We start from the raw sequence: 18,076 nt of genomic DNA on the forward strand, positions 1-18,076 counted from the left end.
GAGATTGCATTGAATTTGTAGATTGCTTTGGGCAGTATGGTCATTTTGCCAAGGTTGATTCTTCTGATACATGAGCTTGAGATGGCTTTCTATTTGACTGTGTCCTCTTCAATTTCCCTCATCAGTCTTTTGTAGCTTTTCTTGCAGAGAAAAGCTGTCTTTCACCTCCTTGGCTAAATTTATTTCTAAGTATTTTATTTTTATAGCTGTTGTAAATGGGATTGCCTTCTTGGTTTCTTTATCAGCTTGTTCATTATTAGTGTATAGAAATGCTACATTTGTGTATGTTAAAATTCTATGCTGCAACTTTCCTGAATTTATTTATCAGATCTAAGAGTTTTTTGGTAGAGTCCTTAAGTTTCTCTAGATGTAAGATTACGCCATTTGCAAACAGGGATGATTTGACTTTCTCTTTTCCAATTTCAATGTCTTTTTATTTCTTTATATTGCCGATTGGTCTAGCTATAATTTCCAGTAGTATGTCAAATAAGAGTGCTGAAAGTGGGCACACTTGTCTTGTTCCAGTTCTTAGAGGAAAGGATTTCAACTTTTTTCCATTCAGGATGATATTAGCTGTGAGTTTTTCATATATGGCCTTTATTATATTGAAGCATGTTCTTTCTGTGCCTAGTTTGTTGAGAGTTTGTATCATGAAAAGACTGAGTTTCATCTAATGTGTTTTCTGCATCTACTGAGATGATCATATGGATTTTGTCTTTCATTCTGTTGATATGATGTATCACATGTGTTCATTTACATATATTGAACCATTCCTGCATCCCTCGAATAAATCCCACTTGATTATGTAGTATCTGTTTGATGTGCTGTTGGATTCAGTTTGCTAGTATTTCATTGAGGATTTTTGCATCTGTTCATCAGGGATATTGGCCTGTAGTTTTCTTTATTTTTTGCATCCCTGTCTAGTTTTGGTATCAATGTAATGCTGGCCTTGTAGAATGAGTTAGGGAGAATTCCCTCATGTTCAATTTTTTTAATAGCTTGAAGAGAATTGGCTTTGGTTCTTCTTTGAAAAATTGGTGGGAGTCAGCATTAAGCCATCCAGTCCTGGAGTTTTTTTGTTGGAAGACTTTTTATTACTGATTCTAGCTACTAATTATTGGTCTGTTTAGGTTTTCTATTTCTTCCTGGTTTAATCTTGGTAGGTTGTAATGTATCAAGGAATTCACCCATTTCCTTTATGGTTTCCAGTTCATTACTATACAGTTGTTCATAATTGTCTCTGACACTCTTTTGTATTTCTGTGGCATCAGTTTTAATGCCTTCTTCTTCATTTCTGATTTTGTTTACTTGGATCTTCTTTTTTTCTTGGTTAGTATAGCTAGTGAATTTTGTTTGTATGTTATCAATTTTGCTCATCCTTTTTTAAAAAAACATTTTGTTTTGTTGATCCTTTGTACTTTTTTAAGCTTCTATTTCATTTAGCTCTACTCTGATCTTCATGATTTCTTTTCTTCTGCTAATTTTGGGTTGGGATTCTTCTTGCTTTTCTAATTCCTTGAGGTGCATCATTAAATTGTTTATTTGAAATCTTTCTACTTTTTTGAAATAGGCATTAATTACTATAAACTTCCCAGTTAGCATTGCTTTTGCTGTATCCCAGAGGTGTTGGTATGTTGTGTTTTGGTTCTTACTGGTCTAAAAATTTTTTTGATTTCCTCTTTAATTTCTTTCTTGCTCAATAATTTGGGAGCATGTTCTTTAATTTCCGTGTATTTGTGCAGTTTCTAAAGTTCCTCTTGTAATTGATTTCTAGTTTTGTTTCAATGGAGTCTGAGAAGACACTTAGCATTATTTATTTTTAAAAATTTTGTTGAGCCATTTTTGGTGCCCTAACATGTAGTCTGTCCTGGAGAATGTTCCCTATGCTGATAAGAAAAATGTGCATTCTCTAGCTCTTGGATGAAATTTTCTGTAAATTTCTGTTAGATCCATTGGGTATAAAGTGCAGTTTAAATTAAATGTTTTTTGTTCGTTCGTTTGTTTGTTTGTTTGTTTTCTGTCTAGATGATCTATGTAATACTGAGAATGAGGTGCTTAAGTCCCCGACTATTATTGTGTTGGAATCTCTCTCTCCCTTTAGATCTAATAATATTCGCTTTATACATCTGGGTGCCTAGGTGTAGAGTGTATATATGTTTAGAATTGTTATATCCTCTTGCTGAATTGATTCTTTTTTTTTTTTTTGGAGACAGTCTCACTCTGTCACCCAGGCTGGAGTGCAGTGGTGCGATCTCAGCTCACTGCAACCTCCACCTCCCGGGTTCAAGTGATTCTCCTGTCTCAGCCTCTTGAGTAGCTGGGATTACAGGCACATGCAGCCAGCCCCTGCTAATTTTTTGTATTTTAGTAGAGATGGGGTTTCACCGTGTTGCTGAGGCTGGTCTCAAACTCCTGAGCTCAGGCAATTCACCCGCCTCGGCCTCCCAAAGTGCTAGGATTACAGGCATGAGCCACCGTGCCCGATCCCTTTATCATTTCATAGTGACCTTTCTTGTCTCTTTTTTACTATTTTTAACTTACAGTCTATTGTATGTAATATTCATATAGCTATTCCTGCTGGCTTTTGGTTGCCATTTGCATAAAATATCTTTTTTCTTCCCTTTACTTTCAGTCCATATGTGTCTTTACAAGTGTGATGAGTTTCTTCTAAGCAGAATATTGTTGAGTCATTTTTTAATCCATTAATTCAAGCTATATCTTCTAGGTGGAAAATTTAATCCATTTGCATTCAAGGTTATGCTTGATATGTGAGGGCTTATTGCTGTCATTTTATTAATCCATTTCTGGTTATTTTTGTATATTCCTTGTTCATTTCCTTCTCTATCATTGTTTATACAGAGGCACACAGGACAAATCCATTCATGCTCCAACTCCTACACGCCCGGGAAGCAGTTTTATTTTACAGCAAGTTCAAGAGTCACACCGCAGATGCCGTAAAAGGGAAAGAAGCCCGCCGTTGGGGCGAGGATTCCAGTTTTGCGGCACTGTCAAGGCGGGAAAGTTCCCGGCCGTCGGTTGGAAGGTGGGTCCTCGCCCCGCCCCCTCGGGCTACACTTCCGCGCTTCCGGGAGGCGTGCCCCAAGCTCAGGGACCCCTCGCTGGGTGCCGGTTAAGACCCCGCTCCCCGTCGCCGGTGCTATGGAGGCGGCGGCGGCGGCGGCGGCGGCGGAAGTGGAAAACGAAGACGGCGACAGCAGCTGCGGGGATGTGTGCTTCATGGACAAAGGCTTGCAGAGGTAAAGGGCTCTCCGCAGCCGAGAGCGACCCGCGCACTCCCCAGGGCCGGGACCATGGGTAGCTGGCGGCGACAGCGGAGCGGAGGCGCGGCACTGCTTTACCAAGACCATAGGTGAACGCAGTCTGGCTTTCGGCCTCCCCACTCCTCCAAAACTGCACTGCCGAAGTGCCAGGTTGAATGAGCCGTGGATGCCTTCCCGCCCGTGTCTCCTGCCCAGCGTTTCACACGACTCTGCTTAGCCTAGAAACTGCCCCAGCACCTTGGCCTCCACCAGCTCTGACCACTCTTTCCTTCTGCTGGTTTTCTTTACTTACTGGTGGTTATTCATTTGCTTGCCATTTAATTGTTGGTTTTCTCGTGTTCTCTCGTCTTTCCTGTTCTTCCCTCTGCAAAAAACCCGCAGGATAGTATCTCTGGCAGCTATGAGCGGGCAATCGCTGCTGCCTGTTAGTTTTGCCTCAATTCTGCTTGTCTCCATTCGAAATCATTTGTCCGTTACAGAACATTGCAATACATATATTCATATACTTTTTGAAAGTACTAAACTTATTATATTTAGTTCACTGTTTCCTTCTCTCTTGAAGCCCCGACTTGTGCAAAGCATATGAGGCACTTGGTTCAGCAATACTGTAAAGCAGGTCTCCGCCTGCATTTCAGGCTCTTTAGTCTCGACTCTTAACATTTCTCCACTTACACTTTATTTAGCTGTACTGAGCTACAGGTAGTTCCATAGCAGACTTCTCTGTGCCTTTGCACATGCTGTTCCTTTGTAGCGTGTCCTCTACGCGAACTTTGCTACTGATAATGAAGCATCTTGTTCTGGATTCTGATTTAAACTTTGCCAGATGATCCCAAGAAGATGCTGTTCAAGGGACATTTTACATTTCTATTTAATACTAGCTGCCATTTACTGAATGCCATCTGTGTGTGCATGTTATATACATTATCAGTAATCCTCACAGCAATTCTACAAGGTAGTAATTTTTCTCATTTACAAGTGATGAATGAGACTCGGAATCTATTGACAATTTGTTCATCTTTATACACTGTAAAGAATTAAGTTCGGATTCAAACGCATTTTCCGTCTAATTTCACTATGCTTTTTCTATCTCACATTATCTGCACATTATTAATGTCGAGAAACTGAAATGTGTCAGAAAATAAATGACTGTCATTAAGAGCATGTGTTAACAGCACAAGGTCTGGCACTAAATAAGAACTCAAGTAAATGACACAGCAGGGTAAATGGGAAATGCTCCAGATAGTCACATTTAAAGGTTGCTAGTTTGAAATTTGCAAATGCTTCCCTGCTGTCAGAGTTAGGTTTCCTACAGCTGTAAGATAGCTGCTACTGAACCTACAGCAGATGCCCATGACATTGTGTGTCCCTGTTCCTGGGTGTATCTCCCATCCAGCAACTCCACACTGTGTGCACTGTAGTTTGTGTTCCTGGAACTACTATCTTCAGGAGAAGCTTCAGTTATAAATAGTAATTGGAGTGAAGATATGAGTTCTGTTTAGGGGAGATCCATTAACTAGGGGAGATCCATTAACTTTCAACAAGGGAGGACAGGGACTTTTTCAATAGAAATTGCAATAACATGGTTTCTTTTTGAAAATGTGATAGACTGTGGATTAAATAGCTGTTGCACACAAAGAAGAAAATAAAGTTATAATCTCTAGCATGAGATCTGGATTTACATATGCTCTGTTAACTGCAAGAATCTGGGCAAGCTATTTAATTTCCATAAATTTAGGTATCCTTAAAATACCCACTGCTTAGAGTTATTGTGAGAATTAGTTGAGGTAAGAAAACTGAGGCTCAGGTTGTCATTTGCTCAGATCACACAGCAAAACCATGATAGAATGCAGATTCGAACTGGGATATTAACATTCCAAAGCCCTTACAGTTATTGACTACTATTCAGCACTGCCTTCAATATATGCTGATGACTGCACATAGGAGTTAGAAATGCCCACTGTCACTTGCCTCCCTTGAGCAGTTTCTTGTTTGTATAAATAATCCAAAATACTTGGTTGTGTTGTAAGAAGCACTGTGTTTTGTGAGACATTTCAAAGGTACCACAAATAGGATAGATTTCATTCTAGAATGAATAGAGCACATACTTAGTATCTACATGCTGTTTGGTTAATTTTAGTTATTTGGTCATGCTTTTAAAATCTATTTTTTTATAGTATATATTTTCTTTTGTAGCATTTCAGAATTATCTTTAGATTCAACTCTTCATGCCGTCAATCTTCATTGCAATAACATCTCCAAGATCGAAGCCATTGATCATATTTGGAATTTACGACATCTAGATCTGTCATCTAATCAAATAAGTCGAATTGAAGGGCTAAACACACTGACAAAACTGTGCACATTAAATTTGTCCTGCAATTTGATTACAAAAGTAGAAGGTTTGTAAGCGATTTTCATTTAACACTTAGCGTAAGGAAAATGATTTAGGTCCATTTTTTTCCCCAAAAGAATGGAATAAATATTATCAGAAACTCTTAAAAATTGAGTCTGAAACTTATTATATAAAATATTTTCTCCAAAAAAGTGTCAATTTTTTAAAAATTCTGTTTTTTGTAAATGCCAATAAAATTGATTTCGCTGTTACCAGACTGGATTTACTTCAGAACAGTCTGAAATAACATTGTAATGCTATCTCTCTCTAATTATTTAAATTTTATAAAGGCTTTATTTTATTTTACTTTTTTTTAGGACTTGAAGAACTAATTAATCTGACTAGACTAAATGTATCTTATAACCACATAGATGATCTTAGTGGTAAGTAGAAATGCTTATGTTTTCTGTATGCTAAATGTTGTGCCACATGTGATAAGTTAACAGCTCAGCTAAACATGTCGGAAACCTCTGAATATTAATCTAATTTTTAGCCAAAGAGCTCATCTACAGAGTGTATTCCAGTCATAATTCTATTTTGTTGGTACCAAAACCACAGCTGAATACAAAATAGAAGTTAAAACCAAGGTAATCAGTAGCAGGAAAAACTTAATTGGAAAGGATCCAGTTTAAGGGAATATGTTTTACTTTTAGCCAATTAATCAATGTACTGTTATATAGAGAATAGTTCCAATAGAACTTTCCACAGTGGTGAAAATGTTCTAATCTGTGCTGTTCAATATGGCAGCCAGTAGCCAAATGTGGTTATTGAGCACTTGAAATGTAGCTAGTGCAACTTAAGGACTGAGTTTGTAATTTTATTTAATTTTAATTTGAAAATAAAAAGCCGCATGTAGCTAATGGCTACTACCATGTTGAACAGTGACATTATGCCGCATTCCAAAGGTTGTTGCAAGTTAAGGAACAAATAAAATGAGATTTTCTTTTTATCTGTAATATAGCTAAGGAGATTTTAAAAGTGTTGCCTTTTTTAATTGATTAAAGTGATGTGGCTGATAAGTTGAACAAAGTTTCATGACTATTCTTAGAATTATGTGTTAAAACTAGCAGAATTCCTCTAATATCTTCATAATCCTTATCAATATTTGAAACAATCTGATTCATTTGTCGACTCTTCTCCCCTAGTAAAAGAATACTACCCTATGCCAGTTGCTTAGTATACAAAAAATAAAAAGACCTAGTCTGTACCCTTAAGCTGAAGTAACAACTGTACTTTAATTTTTTAAAACCTTTTTTCCTCTTAAAGACATGAAGTATTAGAACTGAGGTTTTTTTTGCTGGGTGTGGTGTCTCACGCCTGTAATCCCAGCACTTTGGAAGGCCAAGGCAGGTGGATCACCTGAGATAGGGAGTTTGAAACCAGCCTGACCAACATGGAGAAACCCCGTCTCTACTAAAAATACAGGATTAGCCGGACATGGTGGCGCATGCCTGTAATCCCAGCTACCCAGGTGGCTGAGAGGGGAGAATCGCCTGAACCCAGGAGGCGGAGGTTGCGGTGAGCCGAGATCGCAGCGTTGCACTCCAGCCTGGGCAACAAGAATGAAACTCCATCTCAAAACAACAACAAAAAAAAGAACTGAGTTTCAACCCTGGCCTTGTCATTACTATGTAATGTTTAGCAAAGTGTTTACTGTTTAGATGCAATTTCCTTATCTAAAAAATGTGAATGGATAAGATAGTTCATTCTCTCAGTATGTATTTATGAAGATCAGTATATCAAACAGTGTCTTATAGTGATGAAAAAACTAACAATAAGTAAGATAAGTCACAGGGCTTACATTATAGTGGGGAAGAAAAACAACCCCCAAAAAATCAGCAAAAGATTTGAACAGACACTTCACTAAGAATATATATAAATGGCAAGTAAGCCATGAAAAAAAATGGTTGGAATCCTTAGTGATTAATGAAATGCAAATTAAAACCACAGTGGGATACCATTTCACACCTAGAATAGCTAAAATAGTGACAGTGCTGGTGAGATTGTGAAGCAGTTGAAACTTGCATATGTTGCTGGTAGGTTTAAAATGGTACAACCACTTTGAAAAGGAGTTTTTTTGTTTTTTTTTTTTTTTTTAATTTGAGATAGAGTCTCGCTCTGGGGTGCAGTGGTATGATCCTGGCTCACTGCAGCCTCTGCCTCCTGGGTTCCAGCAATTCTCCTGTCTCAGCCTCCTGAGTAGCTGGGACTACAGGCGTGCTCCACCATGCCCGCCTAATTTTTTGTATTTTTGGTAGAGACGGGGTTTTGCCATGGTGGCCAGGCTAGTCTTGAACTCCTGGGCACAAGTGATCTGCCCACCTCATCCTCCCAAAGTGCTGAGATTACAGTCTTGAGCCTGTACTGGCTGTCACTGTGCCTGGTTGAGTTTGACAGTTTGTTATAATGGTAAACATAACACTTAAATATAATTGTGCAGTCTGACTCTTAGGTATTTACCAAAAAGAAATTAAAATGTGTCCACTCAAAGACCTGTACATGAACGTTCATATGATTACATAGCTTTTTATATGACTTTTCCATTTTGGAGAAAGTTCTGAGGCAGGAAGAGAAACTGTAAGTGCTTGAAGGGTACACTGGCTTTGTACAATTAGTACTTGTCCATGACAGCTGCAGCTGAAGTCCAAGGTGGGCCAGGCAGAAATAGCTACTGCTACAAAATGTTCTAGATAAGCTTGTGCGAGAAATATTACCAGGGAATTAAATGAATGCTAATGTATTTATTTTATATTCAAACCAGCAAAATTGAAGTGTACTACAGGGTTTGCTTATGTCTGCTAATCAACACTGATGTGTTGAGAGAGCCTAAAGCCATTGCTTTATCCTTTTTCTCAGATGAGTGTGTGCGTCCACCTGGGGAAGTTCTTTTGATTTATTTTCTTTTGAAGAGAACCAGAGCCCAGGAACCTCAGGGACTAAAGTCTCAAAGAAATGTTAAACTTGTGTTTCTTCAAAGCAACAGTTAACTTTACTGATAGCCTATTCATTAGATATAGCTGTTCACAGCAAGATCTTATTAATGCTGCCCATTTGCCTCTAAAAGTATAACCTATCTAGCAATTATTTCTAATTAGCTATTGGAAAGACTATTGCTGTGGCATTTAAAGAATTATTTTCCTATTGCAGGATTGATTCCCCTTCATGGAATTAAGCATAAACTTAGATATATTGATCTACATAGTAATTGTATAGATAGTATCCATCACTTACTTCAGTGTATGGTAGGATTGCACTTCCTGACCAATCTTATTTTGGAGAAAAATGGAGACGATAATCCTGTCTGTCAACTGCCAGGTATGAATAATTAATTTAATATTTTTTCCAACAGTTAATATTCAGAGCTTCTTTATTTTCTTGAAATTGGCATTCGTGACCTCATTTTAGTCTTCAGCTTTGCAACATTTTCTATATTGGGGAAAACATGGTTACAAATAAAATTAGTGTATTAAGACTAATGACTGTTACAGAACACAAGATGAACAGTTCAGTGATGCTCCTATTTAGGCAGTTTCATATTTGATAAGTGAATGCCTCAAAATTATATCATTATGGTATATTCTATTAATAATAGTATAATACTATGCAGCCACAAGAAAGAATATAGAATCTCTTTTTCTACTAATGGACAATTATGTCCAAGATACATTAAGAGGAAGAAAAGCAGGTTGCAAAGTACTGCACACAGTAGGCCACCATTTGTGTGAAAAGGGTAACACACATACACAGACACAAACATTTACGTACATATATATGTATGCACGCATGTGTGTGTGTGCTCAGTATATACATAAAACATCTAGAAGAATACACACTTTTAAAAAAATGTATAATATTAGCTAACTCAAGGAAAGGGAACTAGGTAACTGGAGATTAAGAAATGAGAAAATTTTTTACTGTGTTCCTTTTGAATTTCATATTATGTGAATTTATTACATTATTAATAAATGATTTTGTTTTAAGAAAGTTTAATATATAGAGATGCTGGTGCTGCTGAAATGCTATTTGAGCTAATTGGGAATCAATCAAGTTGACAAAGATAAAGCAGACCAGACTACCATTTCTAAAACTCACTTATCTCATATTGCTTAACCAAACAATAAGAGAAATGTGTAGAATGTGAATATACGTTCTAAAGATCAGCTTGAGTACAAGTTAGCTACAGAGGCTTCATTTTATTATTCATATGCAACTATAAGAAGGCTGTTTGCAGCATGGAAACCTGTGTTGGTAATTTTATTTCACAGAAGAAAATCTGATACATTTGATAATTGTTTTCCTGAGGTGGAAAATATTTCCTATTCTTTTCCATAAAGTCTCCCTGAAAATCAGGACAGATTTGAGAGTTTTCTGAGGAAACACTTTCCTTGAAAGAAAACCATATTTCTAAAGCCTTGCATTTTTCTTTTCTCTGCTAAACCCTAAGGTTGGATTTTTTTTTTTTTTAATAATCTTATCTCAAGAACCTCTGGTTTCTACAATTCGAATCTTTGTTTTTCACTTTTTTTCCTGAATTAGGTACTTCTCTCAATACAGTCACCCTGCCTTCAGAATTGAGAGGTAACTTATTGCTGAAATAACTTTTCTTCCCTCAAGATTTCTAATACTAATTTTCCAGACTTCTTTCTTACTTTTGGAATTCTTCCAACCACTTTGTTGGTCTTTATTAGAAATACTTAGTTTTAAAATTACGTTTACGCAGGATTAAGGTGCTCCTGTTAGCCTTATTACCAAATGAATGTTAATTTGTCAGATATAATTGTTCTTAGGGAAAATAAACATATTATTCTTGATTACTTGATAGTTCACCTGCTTTAATATTAGTTATGTGTAATTTAAAAGAGAAGAAAGGGGATATTCTGCTGATGCTGAGACCTCACTAGGGAAATTCTGGCATTTTGGTCATTATCCACATCATTCTGCTTTATGTTCATTTATGTTGTTTATATTAACCATATTAAAAAATAAAAGACATGTTTAGCTTCTTTCCTTGAATAAATTTCTACTGGTTTTATGCATTATATATTTAAAGTAATTTTTTAGAGATAGTTATTTTAACTTTTTGAACTTCATCAGGAGGGTTATTTGAGAGGGATGGAGAGTGGAGGAGAAGTGTTTTGTTTCTTTTGTATGTAAGGATTTAATGATTACATGCTGGAGAAGTTGAATAAGTAACAAGTTTATTATTTGCTTTCTGGAGCTATTCTGGGCGATGTATCTGGTAGCTGATAAATTTAGTTTATTCTAGAAATAATTGACTTTTTTTAATATTTCAGTTTTCATTTTGAATGATTTGTTTCCAAGGGTACAGAGCAGTTATTCTCCAGACTTTGCCACAGCTTAGAATCCTAGATTGCAAGAACATATTTGGTGAACCAGTAAATTTGGCAGAAATAAATTCATCACAGCTGCAGTGCCTAGAAGGTCTTTTGGATAATTTAGTTTCTTCTGATTCTCCCCTAAATATAAGTGAAGATGAGGTATAGTATTTACTTTTTTTTCCTAATATTAAAAATACCTTCAAATTTCAATAAGTGAATATAAATTAAAAGGATTTTGGTTTGTTTCTATGTCACAGATCATTGATAGAATGCCAGTGATAACAGCACCCATCGATGAGTTAGTTCCCTTGGAACAGTTTGCAAGTACACCAAGTGATGCTGTGTTGACGTCTTTTATGTCTGTGTGTCAATCTTCTGAGCCAGTGAAAAGTAATCATGAAAGCGATTTGCAGAATGAGATAAAACTTCAGAAATTAGATGATCAAATTCTACAACTTCTAAATGAAGTAACTATTTTTCCTACTTCTCTTTAGACATGTTTATTGAAGAAAACATAGTTAAGAAAATGTAAAATAAAAATTATGTACTAGCTGACCAACCTATTTTAGTGCATCAGTGTTCGTGTATTTTTGTTTTGCTCTACAGAAATAGGGTTCTATTATTGCATAATGGTAGTAAAAGGTAACGTAAATTTTTCACTCATTTTACTTGTCTTCCTTTACATCTTCATTATGTAATTTCTTTGTCTTGTTCTGCAGTACTTTACATTACTTCTATTACACCCACCTTTTATTTCCATCGTAAGCAAGGGAGAAACTCTTTGGACTCAGTGTTACTTAATGCAAAGGAATACTTTGGCCTCTACTGTCTCTTCAGTGGTTTAATGGTCAAAATCACTTCTACAACGTATAGCTGAATGGCAGGTTAATTTACATAGTTCCTGTATCAATTTCATTTTCTAGTAGACCATCACCTAATCAATCTATACTTTCCTGAGCTGTTAATCCTTTTTTTACCCCTGCTACTGAATCTCTAGTTTTTAGAATCTGTGAACTATGTGTATGAACTACAATTCCTAGAATTTACTGCTATTCAGGTCTCCAACCTCGCTCCAGCATTCTCACTATCATCCACAGAGGCAGTGGTTCTCTTGGGTACCACTACTATCTCACTGCAATAGATTATTACTTTATTTGCCTTCTAGCTGGGTGTAGGATAGAAAGATAGTGGTATAGGTCAAAAAGGCTATTAGTCATATGTTAGTTCAACTTAAAAATTTGTAACTAAGTTATTGTTACTGATTTTTTTTTTTTAGAGTCAGGGTCTTACTCTGTCACCCAGGCTAGAGTATGGTGGCATGAACATAGCTCACTGCAGCCTCGAATTCCTGAGGCCAAGTATCTTCCCACCTCAGCCTCCTGCGTAGCTGGCACTACAGGCACATGCCACTGTGCCTAGCTAATTTTTAAATTTTTTGTGTGGAGACTGTGTCTCACCTTGTTACCCAGGCTTTCTCAAACTCCTGGCTTCAAGTGATCCTCCCACCTCAGCCTCCTAAAATAGTGGGATTACAGGCAAAAGCCACCACGCCCAACCTCTATAACTAAATTTTCTTAGTCAAAATTTTTTCGCAAATTAGGAAGGGGGAAGGAGTGGAAAATGCTTATGAAATAGTTATGGTTCAGGAGGTTTTTAATCCTGAACTATTATTTATATAATATTAACAATGCTGGATAAACAAGAGGTCTGCCTTAGGTGAGTGAAAGTGAATAAGGCTGTGAGGATTCTGTGTTTCAGAAATCCATAGAGATTTCAGTTTGAGCCAATAAGGAGATAGTAATAGAAGTGAGACAAGAATGCTGGCCTACATATTATTTGACATCATTGATAACTGTATGGCTGGACTTTTGGACTCCTCCATTTCCTCAGGTTTCATCTTTTCATCTTTTCTAATGGCTGACTCTTCTACCAATGAAAGAACTTAGATTGAAGTTTAATGTCTTTAATTTGAAGTGAACATTTCAGTTTCTCATAGGCTGATCTCATTTTATTCTCATGACAACCCAATCAAGTAGATAGAGATTAATGTATTATTGTCCTTGTTATAGAAAAGAAGATCCAGAGTTTAAATCACTAATTTAAAAGTACTTTATTTGCAAGATAGTTGAGCTCCAAATTCATAGCTCCTTATGTCCAGTCAAATTCTTCAACTGTGTCATGCTTCTGACTTACGGTGCTAGTTCTTTCTACTTTGTTAACCAAAAACAGGAGTCTAGCTATCTGGAAAGAAAGGTGATTCACTGCTATGTATATTTAAAATGTTTAAGAAAATGACTTCTTGTTCACTGTCTTACTTGGGGTAAAGGGTAAACATGCAGTTTGAATTTCATTGAGCTGTTCGTACACTCAAATGATTTCATCTCGAGTATCAATTTATAAAGTCATAATATTACTGCAATGTGCTGTACTATAATAAAGACATTTATTTTTCTTAATCATGAGACTTAAAATCATAATTAACCCTGCCGAACTGGGAAATTTTATGTCTGTGAAAAGCTGTTTTGCCTTTATTTTCGTTTTTCTCCAACATTCTACTATGAGCATTTTTATTCTTCAGCAAACGAAAGAATTTCTTAGTGAGTGTCAGTATATCCACCAACCAGATTCTACCCTTAACATTTTACTACATTTATTTTGTCATGTAGCTATCTATTCGTATATCAAACTATCTTATGACACATTTCAAAGTAAATTACACACATCAATGCATTTCTCCCTAAATACTAAGCATGCATATCATTAATTACAGTTAAATATTTTTTAGGTGTTTTCTTTAATGTGAAATACAGGTCTGCATATTTCCTGAATTGAGAATACATATATCTGTTATCCAAACTTCTGTGAAGGTTAACATTATCATGTTCCCTTATGGCCTCTCCCACAAGCAGTCCTCCACTGCCTCCAGAGGCAATCACTTTTCTGATTTTTTGTCTACCATATATTATTTAATATTTGTTTTAGAACCTAATATAAATAGAATCATACCGTGTATACTCTTCTGTGTAGGGCATCTTTCATTGAGCATAACCTTTTAAAAATTAATCCATGCTATTATGTTTATCAGTAGTTCTTATTTCTATGTAGTATGGCATTCTATGAATATATTACACTTTATTTTTCCATTGTCTTGTTGAAGGTTATAACCTAGCTTATAACCTGGGTTATTAGAGGTTTATGAGTAGAGCTGCAATGAATATTACTGTATAATCTTTTTGTAAACATGTATCTTTGTTTCTTTTCAGTAAACAGCTAGAAGTGCAGTTTCTGGGTTATAGGGTAGATGTATGTTCAGTTTTATAAGAAATTGATAACTTTTTTCAAAGTGGTTATTCTATTTTATTCCCACTAACAATGTATGGCTGTTCCAGTTTTTCTGCCACCTCACCAGTATTTGGTGAGGTTAGCATTGCTTTTTAGTCATTCTAGTGGGAGTATGCTGATGTTTGTTGTGATTTTAATCTGCATTTCACTAATGATTAGTTATGTTGGACAGTTTTTCATGTGCTTATTGAATATTTATTTATCTTCTATGAATGCCTGTTCAAAATTTTTGCCCATTTTTAAATTGGGTTGTTTTTCCAGGTTGTAGGAATTTGTTATATGTGCTAGACACCAGTATTTTGTCAAATATGTCTAGTGTGAATATTTTCTCCCTGTTTGTGGATCTCATATTCATTTCCTTACTGGTCTTTTGATAAGCAATAGTGTTTAATTTTGATGAAGTCCAATTTATCATTTTTTTCCCTTTCATGGTCATTGTTTTCTGCAACTTTAAAAACTTTTGTGCATACCAAAATAACATTCTCCTGTGTTGGCCTCTAAAAGTTTTAATGGTTTTACCTTTTGCATTTAGATCTGTGTACATATATGGTTCACTCTTTTCCATATGGATTTTCAGTTATCTCAGTATCATTTGTAGAAAAGGCTCTTCTTTTCGCTAAATTTCTTTTTTTTTTTTTTTTTTTTTTTTTTTCAACCTTAACATTTTTTTTTAATTATTATTATTATTATTATTATACTTTAGGTTTTATGGTACATGTGCCCAATGTGCAGGTAAGTTACATATGTATACATGTGCCATGCTGGTGCACTGCACCCACCAACTCGTCATCTAGCATTAGGTATATCTCCCAATGTTATCCCTCCCCCCTCCCCCCAACCCACAACAGTCCCTGAAGTGTGATGTTCCCCTTCCTGTGTCCATGTGTTCTCATTGTTCAATTCCCACCTATGAGTGAGAATATGCGGTGTTTGGTTTTTTGTTCTTGTGATAGTTTACTGAGAATGATGATTTCCAATTTCATCCATGTCCCTACAAAGGACATGAACTCATCATTTCTTATGGCTGCATAGTATTCCATGGTGTATATGTGCCACATTTTCTTAATCCAGTCTATCATTGTTGGACATTTGGGTTGGTTCCAAGTCTTTGCTATTGTGAATAATGCGGCAATAAACATACGTGTGCATGTGTCTTTATAGCAGCATGATTTATAGTCCTTTGGGTATATACCCAGTAATGGGATGGCTGGGTCAAATGGAATTTCTAGTTCTAGATCCCTGAGGAATCGCCACACTGACTTCCACAAGGGTTGAACTAGTTTACAGTCCCACCAACAGTGTAAAAGTGTTCCTATTTCTCCACATCCTCTCCAGCACCTGTTGTTTCCTGACTTTTTAATGATCGCCATTCTAACTGGTGTGAGATGGTATCTCATTGTGGTTTTGATTTGCATTTCTCTGATGGCCAGTGATGGTGAGCATTTTTTCATGTGTCTTTTGGCTGCATAAATGTCTTCTTTTGAGAAGTGTCTGTTCATGTCCTTCGCCCACTTTTTGATGGGGTTGTTTGTTTTTTTCTTGTAAATTTGTTGGAGTTCATTGTAGATTCTGGATATTAGCCCTTTGTCAGATGAGTAGGTTGCGAAAATTTTCTCCCATTTTGTAGGTTGCCTGTTCACTCTGATGGTAGTTTCCTTTGCTGTGCAGAAGCTCTTTAGTTTAATTAGATCCCATTTGTCAATTTTGGCTTTTGTTGCCATTGCTTTTGGTGTTTTAGACATGAAGTCCTTGCCCATGCCTATGTCCTGAATGGTATTGCCTAGGTTTTCTTCTAGGGTTTTTATGGTTTTAGGTCTAACATTTAAGTCTTTAATCCATCTTGAATTGATTTTTGTATAAGGTGTAAGGAAGGGATCCAGTTTCAGCTTTCTACATATGGCTAGCCAGTTTTCCCAGCACCATTTATTAAATAGGGAATCCTTTCCCCATTGCTTGTTTTTCTCAGGTTTGTCAAAGATCAGATGGTTGTAGATATGTGGCATTATTTCTGACGGCTCTGTTCTGTTCCATTGATCTATATCTCTGTTTTGGTACCAGTACCATGCTGTTTTGGTTACTGTAGCCTTGTAGTATAGTTTGAAGTCAGGTAGTGTGATGCCTCCAGCTTTGTTCTTTTGGCTTAGGATTGACTTGGCGATGCGGGCTCTTTTTTGGTTCCATATGAACTTTAAAGTAGTTTTTTCCAATTCTGTGAAGAAAGTCATTGGTAGCTTGATGGGGATGGCATTGAATCTGTAAATTACCTTGGGAAGGATGGCCATTTTCATGATATTGATTCTTCCTACCCATGAGCATGGAATGTTCTTCCATTTGTTTGTATCCTCTTTTATTTCCTTGAGCAGTGGTTTGTAGTTCTCCTTGAAGAGGTCTTTCACATCCCTTGTAAGTTGGATTCCTAGGTATTTTATTCTCTTTGAAGCAATTGTGAATGGGAGTTCACTCATGATTTGGCTCTCTGTTTGTCTCTTATTGCTGTATAAGAATGCTTGTGATTTTTGCACATTGATTTTGTATCCTGAGACTTTGCTGAAGTTGCTTATCAGCTTAAGGAGATTTTGGGCTGAGACAATGGGGTTTTCTAGATATACTATCATGTCATCTGCAAACAGGGACAATTTGACTTCCTCTTTTCCTAATTGAATACCCTTGATTTCCTTCTCCTGCCTAATTGCCCTGGCCAGAACTTCCAACACTATGTTGAATAGAAGTGGCGAGAGAGGGCATCCCTGTCTTGTGCCAGTTTTCAAAGGGAATGCTTCCAGTTTTTGCCCATTCAGTATGATATTGGCTGTGGGTTTGTCATAAATAGCTCTTATTATTTTGAGATATGTCCCATCAATTCCTAATTTATTGAGAGTTTTTAGCATGAAGGGTTGTTGAATTTTGTCAAAGGCCTTTTCTGCATCTATTGAGATAATCATGTGGTTTTTGTCTTTGGTTCTGTTTATATGCTGGATTACATTTATTGATTTGCGTATATTGAACCAGCCTTGCATCCCAGGGATGAAGCCCACTTGATCATGGTGGATAAGCTTTTTGATGTGCTGCTGGATTCTGTTTGCCAGTATTTTATTGAGGATTTTTGCATCAATGTTCATCAAGGATATTGGTCTAAAATTCTCTTTTTTTGTTGTGTCTCTGCCAGGCTTTGGTATCAGGATGATGCTGGCCTCATAAAATGAGTTAGGGAGGATTCCCTCTTTTTCTATTGATTGGAATAGTTTCAGAAGGAATGGTACCAGCTCCTCCTTGTACCTCTGGTAGAATTCGGCTGTGAACCCATCTGGTCCTGGACTTTTTTTGGTTGGTAAGCTATTGATTATTGCCATAATTTCAGCTCCTGTTATTGGTCTATTCAGAGATTGAACTTCTTCTTGGTTTAGTCTTGGGAGGGTGTATGTGTTGAGGAATTTATCCATTTCTTCTAGATTTTCTAGTTTATTTGCATAGAGGTGTTTGTAATATTCTCTAATGGTAGTTTGTATTTCTGTGGGATCGGTGGTGATATCCCCTTTATCATTTTTTATTGCATCTATTTGATTCTTCTCTCTTTTTTTCTTTATTAATCTTGCTAGCGGTCTATCAATTTTGTTGATCCTTTCAAAAAACCAGCTCCTGGATTCATTTATTTTTTGAAGGGTTTTTTGTGTCTCTATTTCCTTCAGTTCTGCTCTGATTTTAGTTATTTCTTGCCTTCTGCT

General features: G+C 36.4%; 1 protein-coding gene across 11 annotated transcripts in view; it reads left to right on the forward strand.

Annotated features, from left to right (window-relative positions):
• Positions 1-1,615: 1,615 nt before the first annotated feature.
• The window catches only part of LRRCC1 (leucine rich repeat and coiled-coil centrosomal protein 1), a 47,323-nt gene continuing 30,862 nt past the window's right edge, over positions 1,616-18,076 (forward strand). For 4 of the 11 annotated variants that reach the window (XM_054498129.2, XM_054498125.2, XM_063668943.1 and 1 more), the window contains exons 1-6: positions 1,616-3,257; positions 5,475-5,680; positions 5,991-6,056; positions 8,821-8,988; positions 10,996-11,171; positions 11,270-11,479. In XM_054498129.2, coding sequence (XP_054354104.2) covers positions 3,160-3,257; positions 5,475-5,680; positions 5,991-6,056; positions 8,821-8,988; positions 10,996-11,171; positions 11,270-11,479 — 924 coding nt within the window. In that variant the 5' untranslated portion in view covers positions 1,616-3,159. Of the gene's footprint in view, positions 3,258-5,455; positions 5,681-5,990; positions 6,057-8,820; positions 8,989-10,209; positions 10,252-10,995; positions 11,172-11,269; positions 11,480-18,076 lie in introns of all 11 variants that reach the window. The other 7 variants (XM_054498124.2, XM_054498130.2, XM_054498128.2 and 4 more) reach the window with 5 other exon arrangements.

Source organism: Pongo pygmaeus, chromosome 7 (genome assembly GCF_028885625.2).
Source record: "Pongo pygmaeus isolate AG05252 chromosome 7, NHGRI_mPonPyg2-v2.0_pri, whole genome shotgun sequence".
In the NCBI taxonomy this organism is placed as follows: domain Eukaryota; kingdom Metazoa; phylum Chordata; class Mammalia; order Primates; family Hominidae; genus Pongo; species Pongo pygmaeus.